A 9,018-nucleotide genomic window follows, 5' to 3' on the forward strand; every position below is an offset into this window, starting at 1 on the left:
ACACTCGCCTTCAATATACACGACCTTCTTCAAGGAGTATTGACAACCCTGCCCCTCAACCCTTAAAGCTTCCCTGAAGACATGGCCTGCGATAGGGATCTCGTCTGCTTAGAAATGGTGCCAAGCGGGGCTTCAGAAAGATACAACAGAGCAGGCGCCGAATCCTCAGACACTTAGCTACTTCCTAATTGCCATCGAACAGTTGGTAGCAAATAATAGGTCCTTGGAAAGTATATGTGTGATATATGTTGCTTGGTGGAACATGATGAGAATCCCCGGTGATACTCTGCCTGAATACTCACAAAAAAAAAAAACAAGGGGCTCCAATGTCTCCAAGAACTGTCATTTACGGCCACCGACATCATTTCCCACGGAGTTTCCGTAAAGATTATGGAAGCTTGTGCAGTAAACTTCCAACTTCATGGTGGTTTTTGAGGTCGGGAGTCGTCAATGTGTTTGTAATCAGACACAGTGGGGCTCTGGTGAGGCCCGAAATGAGTATCAATGGCGATTGGATTCGCAGCTCACTTCATGGCACCAGGCTCAGGGAGGGATAGTAACGTAACTTTGTTATAAGAAAGTCATACCGGAGCCATTCGAAGTTTCGTTCTCGCTCATTCTAATCACTCTCACATTCTGCTTCGTAGCTTACTCGTTGAGGGGTAGCTAAGGTAGGTGCTCAGGACTAAGTGGATCTTTGATATTACACTCTCTTTCCTACCCTGCATTATCGCTCGCAATTGTATGTGCGCTGACCCAGAAATTGTCCTGCTTGCCGGGTTCCTACATCTGGCCCGTTAGCATTTCTATAGTACTGGGGAAAAAAAGAACGTTTAATAGGCTCAAGACGCTCACGATAGCACTGGAAGTGACCTGAACGGAACTACAGTTAAAGAGGACCTGCAGAGGCTTCACCTACAAAGGCTCTGAAATCAATGGCAATGGCGCTCTCGGCTCGAAGGGCAAGTCCACAGCCAAAAAGCCGGCTGGCGCCGTTAACATCAGCGACATCCACCTCCTCTTCAGCCAGGACGACGACTCCGTCCCCATCTTCGACTCTTGTGACAAGATCCGCAAGAAGATTACTATTTATCTGATGCGGCCAGCCGTCACGCAGGCGCAGCTATGCCGCGGCATCTACGCGCAGCTGAAGGGCCCAAAGAAAGAATATCAAGCCTTTCCAGATTGTGCAGCTGGCACGGTTCCGCAACATGAATGACCCCTTGCCTGGAGCTAACACGCCTTTGTATTATCAAGCTTACATGTTCTTTGTGAAAGGAAGGATTAAGGAAGGGAAACTGAAGAGCAAGCACCGGTTGGAGATGGAAAAGGTTCGGGTCCCGAGTAATGTCGATCAGGAGTGTGCTTCCGTGAAATGGTGAGTATCCTTCCCGTCTTCCTCTGCTGCAGGTTTCCAATGGAAGTTGAATACTAACAGGTTTGCTGGGTCTGATTGTTTGCTGGGGGAACGGTCAGCCGTCGACAAGTATGAAAAGCTGCACTTCTACTAGTTTCTTTACTTCACTACAACTGATGGTAGCTTTAGCGCTCAGATTCTGATCGGCAGTTAGAAAGCTTTTTTTGTATGCTAGTTGTAATATAACTATCGTTTCTTTCACGGCGTTTCATGGACGTGGTGGCCCCAGGTCATCTTCCTCCTCCTTCGATTGACGATGACAGAATCAAGTAGTGGCATTGAAGACATGTCTCCTCTGGTATTTGATCGTATTTGTTAGAGTTTGGTTGGAAAGAGCGCCTAACTCCTTCCAGAGCGTCCGACTTCTGAGGGACATCCTCTCAGAACTCTGTGGAGGAAGGATCGAATCGTAATCAAGTCTTGAGAAATGAATGTTCACACCCAGAATCACGTAGCTCACCAACCTGGCAAAAGGTTTGGATCAGATGCAACTCAGGATAACTCACTCATCATATCTCAGCTCAGATATCGAACTCGATGAAGTTTGCATTTGTGCTACTGCTATTGGCCCTCCCGCTGCGGGGGATTCAGGTTACTGCTTATCCGTATCGCTATGTTGTTTACTTTGACCAGTATGTAAACAACCCCCTTGTCTGCGACTCACTACCAGTAACCTCACCCAAAACCTTGGTAGTAAACACCCATATGCACCGCCGAACCGTATCTACACTACATACATTACCCATGTCATCACTGCGTTTGCAAGCTCGTCACTCTTTGTCACGGACCCTCCTGGCCAGTATGAGCCTTTCATGAACCTCAGCGAAGTTCGCTCGTTGTTTGTACCCCAGGTAAATCTCTGCATGGGAGTTGGCGGATATGGGGATGCAGAAGGGTTCAGCAGAGCATCTGCAACTCAAGAGTCGAGAGAGCTGTTTGCGCGAAACATTGTAGCCACAGTTGAGAGGCTTGGATATGATTGTGTCGGTATGTGGTCAACCCCCTCTTGCCCTACCTTTTGGATGACCGAGGTCTATCACTTGCTAACGTTCTCAGACATCAATTGGTGGTATCCCGGCGGAAGTGAGAAGAATAGCAGCATCAAACAAAATATGGTTTACGACAAAGCACACGAAGTCGAGGCTTTCCCATTGCTTTTATCTGAAATCAAAGCTCATCTTGGAGAAAAAGAATTGTCCATCTCAGCCCCCTGTTTGGAACAAGACATGGCAGCCTTTACGCCGAAAAACATACAATTGATCAACGAGACTGTAGACTTTGTCAATGTATGGAGAGCCCTTGAATCCTTAATCTACGCCTCTCAGCTGACTTTTGCAGGTCATGACCTACGACCTCGTAGACCATCGTGATATAATGACAGGCCACCACACATCCATCAAAGGCTCGCGGTTCTGCGTTCGGAACTACATCCGATGGGGTCTGGACCCCTGGAAAGCGCTCCTCGGACTCGCCTTCCACGCCAGGTGGTTCGCAACAGCCCAAGGCCAGGTCTGTCAGAGCAAGGTTGGCATCGGATACTTCTCAATCAAGTTCGAGAGCTGCCGCATGGCACGTTTACAAGACGCTGATGGCAATGACCTGGGCATGTCGGGGATCATGAGCTTTGATAACAGGGCTTATTCCCGTCCACCGAGGTTGTTGACTGAGAGTCTCGATGGGACTTGCGGGTTCGGGACGAAGTTTAGGTGTCCGGGCTTACAGTGCTGCAGTCAGTATGGCTTTTGGTAAGTCTTCCCCCACCCCGCCACATTTTTTACCCTTGAGCCGAGCCTGATAACCCATTATCTTGTCAGCGGAGATGGACCCGCGTACTGCAAGCTTGGTTGCCAGGAGGGCTATGGACGATGCTAGTGGGGACCGTCCATCAAGCGGCTCTTTCGAAAAGCACTCTGGCACAAACATTATGACTTCTGGCAGGGAGCGAAGTGGTCTTGGGACGCAGATAACAACGTCTTCTGGACGTGGGACACGCCGTTCAATATCCACCGAAAGTTCAAGAGAGTTGTAAGGCCGGAAGGCTTGGGAGGGATCTTTGTCTGGAGTCTGGGACAGGATAGTCATAAGTGGAAGAGGATGAAGAAGATTGATAAGAAGGTTAAGAGGTGGTTGGTATGAGTCTGCCCATACAAGAGACCCCAAATGGGAGAAACTTTCATGGGGGCCATTTTAAATGCTAGGAGACATTGGCTCTCGATGAGCCAAATAGTATCACTTTGGAACTCTTAGATTTTTTCAATCGTCTTGCTCCCTTCAGCAGCCCTGACCTTCACATGACTAGTTCCATTAACAACCGTCCAACTGTTTGCATCTTCGCTGACTGTAGTTCCAAAGAGCTCCTAGGCACAAGACAAAGATGATTTCAGTCTCTATGAGTTCTGATGCATGATAAATGTGACCTCCAGAATCACCCCCAAGTCCTCTTTATGTCCACTGCACAAGAGAAGGTCTTTGTGTAACTCACGCCCATCCAAGACCTTTGATTTCGAGATCTGCTCTCTCACCCGCATTCCAAACCTGCCATCACCATCCTACTTAGATCTCCCATTGCCTGCCGTGCCTCTCCTGGAAAGCGCAGTTGAGATTCTGGCAGGAGTTCCCTCCGAAATATCTTCCCCAAGAAAGAAATTTGACATTCCGACACCTGCCTTGCGACTAACCATGATGCCAATGCTGCATAGTTGCGATCGCGCCTACCCAGCATCACAACAATCGGTTAACGCCTGAGTCGCGACGCGCACTGCAGCACTGACCGACGTGGCCCAAGGTATAAATACTCCTGAATCTTCTCTCAAACTTCCACTTCTTCCTTTCTTCCTCCCATACAAAGCAGTCGATAGTGAGCAGCCCTGCCTTCATCATGGTAGGGACGCTGTGCTCTCGACTGATCGGGCTCGCCACCTAAGATGGTGTAGACCTGCCTTCTCTCTCTCTGTGGCAGTAGCTGCACTGTAAACGGCGCGTGGGCACTGGGGGGGGGGGGAAATGATCATCAGAGATCTACCACCTGGCGCTGCAGACTTGCTTGGCTATAGCAGGGGCTGCACGGTGAACGGTGATTGATCTCTCTCTCTCGGGTTGGCCACCTAAGATGGTACAGCTCTGCTGTCCCATAGCAGAAGACTGTGCTGTGGACGGCTGGTGTGGTTCAATCCTGCCTCCTTCACTCGTGGTAGGGACATGCCACATCTTAGTCAAATCACTTGCACATTCTCTTGGGCTCGCCACCTAAGATGGTGCAGCTCTGCTCACCCATAGCAAAGACTGTACTGTGAATGGCTCTCAACCTTGACCTTGACTGACTCTGGTGTGGCTCAGCCCTGCCCCAACCATGGTAGGGATGCTGCACTCCGGGTGGGCGCCGCCTAAGGCAGCAGTAGTTCTGCTCTCCGATAGCATAATACTGCACTGCGAATGGCGCTGGAGGGGACAACTGGGGGATATGTCTCGAGCTCGAGACCTGTCGACAGTTGTCGGTCCTGTCTTACACTCATGGCAAAGTCCACACTGTTGACAATGATACTCGGATTAAAATCCTCCACCAGACCGACTTGGCTGTTCCTTTCTCTCCATGTAGAGCTGAGATGCGGTTGGAGGGACATTTCTTACTTCGACTCTCAGTCTTCTGATATGACTGAGTAGTCTCCCTAATGGGTGCACTGCACTGTCGATCCTGGACCTGACCGTCGGGTCACAGAGCAATGTCCTCCACTTGACCGACTTGGTTACTCTCTTTCCATGGGTAGCTGAGGAAACGGTGTGAGGTACAAACCAATTTTTGGGTTCTCATCAGCTACTTTTCAGAACCCGTTTTCTCCTTCAATTGTTTGACGATAGTACAGTCCTCCTGTCTTCTTCATAGCGGGTTGCTGCACTGTCGAAGCTTCTCTCAAGCATCAGCAAGATTAAAATCCTCCACTTGACCACTTGGCTATCCTGTCATCATGGGTAGCTGAGAAGATGTATGGGAGGGACATTCTTTTCTTTTCTCATATTGGAGTTGTGTTTGAGATGTATTTAGTGTAGTGTAGATAGTGTATACAAGGGGGGCAGTTGGGAGGGTAACGGTAACGGGGTAAATGACATGGAGAATGTGAGGATCGAAGTTGTCCCTGTGTTGGTACGTAATGATTTTCGTTTACAACGTGACTACGTGACCTGTGACCTGTAACGTAAGGAGTAAGCAGGGTGGGCCCCTACCCAAGGCAGGATTCTTGGCGCTGTATCGCGGGTCTTGGCTTGTCGCAAACTACAAGCAAAAACGCTAGATAGCGGGACCTTCAAAAAGTTCCAGCGTGTCCCTTGAAAAAGGGGAAGTTGAATTGAGAACACCTCCTTGAAGCATCGCCCAGGCTGTTGCTGTCGCGCTGCGTGGGTGCTTGCCATCATGAAGTTGTCAACCTTTGCTCTGGGTCTGCTGGCACTATTCACGCCGCTGAGTGCGGCTTGGACGAAGGAAGGCATGTTAACCTCTAGCTAACTGTCATATTTGTTTTGTCGCGTTGTATAAACGACTGACCTCGTCTCCCGAACAGACCGGGAAATCTTCCGCGTCCGCGACGAAATCATCGCCAATGAAGGTCCCGACGTAACCTTCTACGACTTCCTGGGCGTCAAGCGCTCCGCCACCCTCGAGGAAATCAACAAGGCCTACAAAAAGAAGTCGCGCGAGCTGCACCCGGACAAGGTCCGCCAGCAGCTTACTGCGAAGCGTCTCAAGGAGTCGAAGGATAAGGCTAAGAAGAAGGGAAGCAAGCCGGGTGTGCATGTCGCCAAGTCGCCTTCGCAAGCGGAGATTCGGGCTGCAATCAAGCGCGCCGAGCAGCGCCAGGCCAGGCTGTCCATCGTCGCGGATGTTTTGAGAGGGCCGTTGCGGGATCGGTATGATTATTTCTTGGATTATGGATTCCCAACGTGGAAGGGCACGGAGTATTATTATACGCGGTATAGGCCGGGCTTGGGAACTGCCTTGACAGGAGTTTTCTTGATGTTTGGTGGGGCGGCGCACTATTTGGCGTTGTATATGAGCTGGAAACGACAGAGGGAGTTCGTGGAGAGGTATATCCGGTTTGCGAGGGTTACGGCGTGGGGGGATAATTTGGGGATTAATATTCCCGGGATTGATGGGCAGCCCGTTGCGTCGCAGGCGGCTGCTCCGCAGCCACAGCAGACGGTCTATCAAGATGAGGAGGGCAGACCGGTGCCGATGAATCGTAAGATGAGGCGGATGCAGGAGAGGGAGTCGCGGAAGGAGGCCAACAAGGAGGAGAGAGGTAGTGGTAGGAGAGCCAAGCGCGCGCAAAAGGCTTCGCCTGCTGCGTCGGGGACTGCGACGCCACAGGTTCGGGGGCAGGGAGCTGGTCCGGTTGGGCCCAAGAAGAGGGTTGTGGCAGAAAACGGAAAGGTGTTGGTCGTTGATTCAATGGGGAATGTTTATTTGGAGGAGGAGGACGAGGATGGAAATGTCGCGGAGTACCTGCTTGATGTGAGTCCCCCTCTTCCCCAGTTATGATCGTACAGACGTTGCTGACCCGAGCAGCCTAATGAACTCCCCCAGCCGACGATCAAGGACACCGCCGTGGTTCGTCTGCCCCTCTGGGTATACCGCATCACTGTCGGCCGTCTCCTGTCCAAGCGTTCGCCCATCGAGTCTGAGGAGCAAGCCGAGGAGGCCGCTCCTGAGGCGGCTGAGAACGATGGCGAGGACTCGGAGCCGGGCAGGCCTACGCCTAGCAGCGGATCTGCCGAGGATTTTGAGATGCTTGAGAAGTCGGTCGACGAGCTCGGCCGGGCTAAGGCCAGCGGGAACAACCCGAAGGGCTCCAAGGTGACGAAGCGCAAGAACAAGAAGAGGTGAATCGTTGAAGGAGGGTGAAGGGTGTGTAAGAGATGCGTCGATGGCAAAACGTGATGGCTTGGTTGTAATACTGATCATTACGGTATATCAACTGATGTTTCATTTCGTTGGCTTATAGAAGTGTATGATGCATCGCATAAACTTTCACGAACTCCACCTGTGAACTTCATCCCAAATTTCATTCCAAGCCGCCTGTAACAAGTTGCAAATACCATCCCAAACCTACCTAGCCACATGAAACAGCCAACCATGATAACTTCAAAACCAATGACCCGTCAGATCCCAGCCGCATGACTGAGCACTCTAACAGCCAGCATGCTAAGCAACTTGGCCTTCGACTCGGGCGGCAGATCCTAAACCACAGCGTCAGCCTCAAAATCATCGTCATCCTTGCTCTCCCAGCCCAAACCCAAACTCACCTGATAAACCTCCCACACACTCTTCCCCTTTGCGTCCCTGACCGCACCCAGCCTGTTCCCCGCCGCAGCACCCGCAATCATTCCCGGCCCATTCGCCACAATGAATCCCAGCGCACCGCCACTAATTGTCCCAATGATACTCCACAAACTACTTCCCCCTCCCTGTTTGTTAGCATCCTTGGCCAGATCCTCCTCGCTAATCCCCTCCTCGCGTAACATCTCCTCAAATACATCCGCGAATTGGGCGTCTTCTGCCTTTTGTCTCGCCGTCTCAGGGTCATCTCCGTACTCGGATGAAGTACGGCTGCGACCGTTGAAGAAGTTGAATGCCCATGAGAAAAAGGACTCCCCCGGGTGTGGAGGTGCGTTGGCTTCGGCTTCGGAGAAGGGGTCGTAGGTGGCGCTGGGCTTAGTTTGGGATGTGCTGCGGGCATAGGAGGAAGAGGATTTGGACCAGAGGTGGCGTTGGGCGTCGTACTCGCGGCGCCGGTCAGGGTCGTAGAGGGTGTAGTAGGCGTCATTGACGAGTTGGAAGCGGCGCGTCATTTGGGGTCGGTCAGGATGGTTGGCGGGCAGGCGGTCGGGGTGGCATTTTAGGGCCGCCCTACATTGTGAATTAGGACCACGATCTATTCAAAAGCTGAGGGATGTTGTCGATGCCTCGTGAAGCTCATGGACCGAGAGTCAAGTGGTCGAGGTTTGACGCGATTGAGGGCGTGGGGGCGTGATCTCGATGTTTAGTTCACTTACCGTTTGTAGGCATTGCGGATTTGAGCTTGCGTCGCATTCTCGGGGACTTCGAGAATTGCGTCTGATTTCCAGTCAGTTAAGTTCCATTCATTATGTGTGAGACATAGGAAGCTTACAGTAGTTTGGTGGCGGCCCTGACTTGGTATCCATTTTGGCCTTCTTAAAGGATGACAACTCGGGAAGTTCTTGGGGTGATGTCAAGAGATGGTTTTCCGAAGCAAAAGTTCAACAAAACCCACAGAACCCCTCCTCCTAAAAATCTTATCCGGAGCCCTGGGAAAACTCAGCTCGTATACCCACAAAAGCTCCTCGGCTCGAAGTTCACCGCTGTTGTATCTCCATCCGCCTACAGAGAGCCTAATGCAGGTCAGGCAGCCAACTGTCTTACCAGCCACTCTCGACGACGTCATTCCGTGGCGCTTGTGGCTTGTTCGCCTGAGCTCTCGGAAACAACGTGATACCCCGCAGACCCAACCGCTGATAAGTCTCGCGCCTAATTCCAGACCAGTGACCCGCTCCAACTCCAACCCCAGCTCCAGCCCTGCTGATTGTTGTGA

The 9,018-nt window shown here is 51.5% G+C and overlaps 3 protein-coding genes across 3 annotated transcripts; 2 read left to right on the plus strand and 1 right to left on the minus strand.

Annotated features, from left to right (window-relative positions):
• Positions 1–531: 531 nt before the first annotated feature.
• Positions 532–1,219, plus strand: CTHT_0059250 (uncharacterized protein; the record flags this gene model as incomplete). The annotated part of the gene is made up of 2 exons (XM_006696181.1): positions 532–561; positions 890–1,219. 2 exons carry the CDS (start codon positions 532–534, stop codon positions 1,217–1,219), a joined length of 360 nt encoding a protein of 119 aa, XP_006696244.1.
• Positions 1,220–5,822: 4,603 nt separating this feature from the next.
• Positions 5,823–7,292, plus strand: CTHT_0059260 (J domain-containing protein; the record flags this gene model as incomplete). The annotated part of the gene is made up of 3 exons (XM_006696182.1): positions 5,823–5,874; positions 5,971–6,920; positions 6,975–7,292. 3 exons carry the CDS (start codon positions 5,823–5,825, stop codon positions 7,290–7,292), a joined length of 1,320 nt encoding a protein of 439 aa, XP_006696245.1.
• Positions 7,293–7,567: 275 nt separating this feature from the next.
• CTHT_0059270 (uncharacterized protein) lies at positions 7,568–8,611 on the minus strand (the record flags this gene model as incomplete). The annotated part of the gene is made up of 4 exons (XM_006696183.1): positions 7,568–7,645; positions 7,712–8,315; positions 8,462–8,522; positions 8,578–8,611. The coding sequence occupies 4 exons, from the start codon at positions 8,609–8,611 to the stop codon at positions 7,568–7,570; spliced, it is 777 nt and encodes a 258-aa protein (XP_006696246.1).
• Positions 8,612–9,018: the final 407 nt, after the last annotated feature.

Source organism: Thermochaetoides thermophila (assembly GCF_000221225.1).
Source record: "Thermochaetoides thermophila DSM 1495 unplaced genomic scaffold scf7180000011820, whole genome shotgun sequence".
Classification (NCBI taxonomy): Eukaryota; Fungi; Ascomycota; class Sordariomycetes; order Sordariales; family Chaetomiaceae; genus Thermochaetoides; species Thermochaetoides thermophila.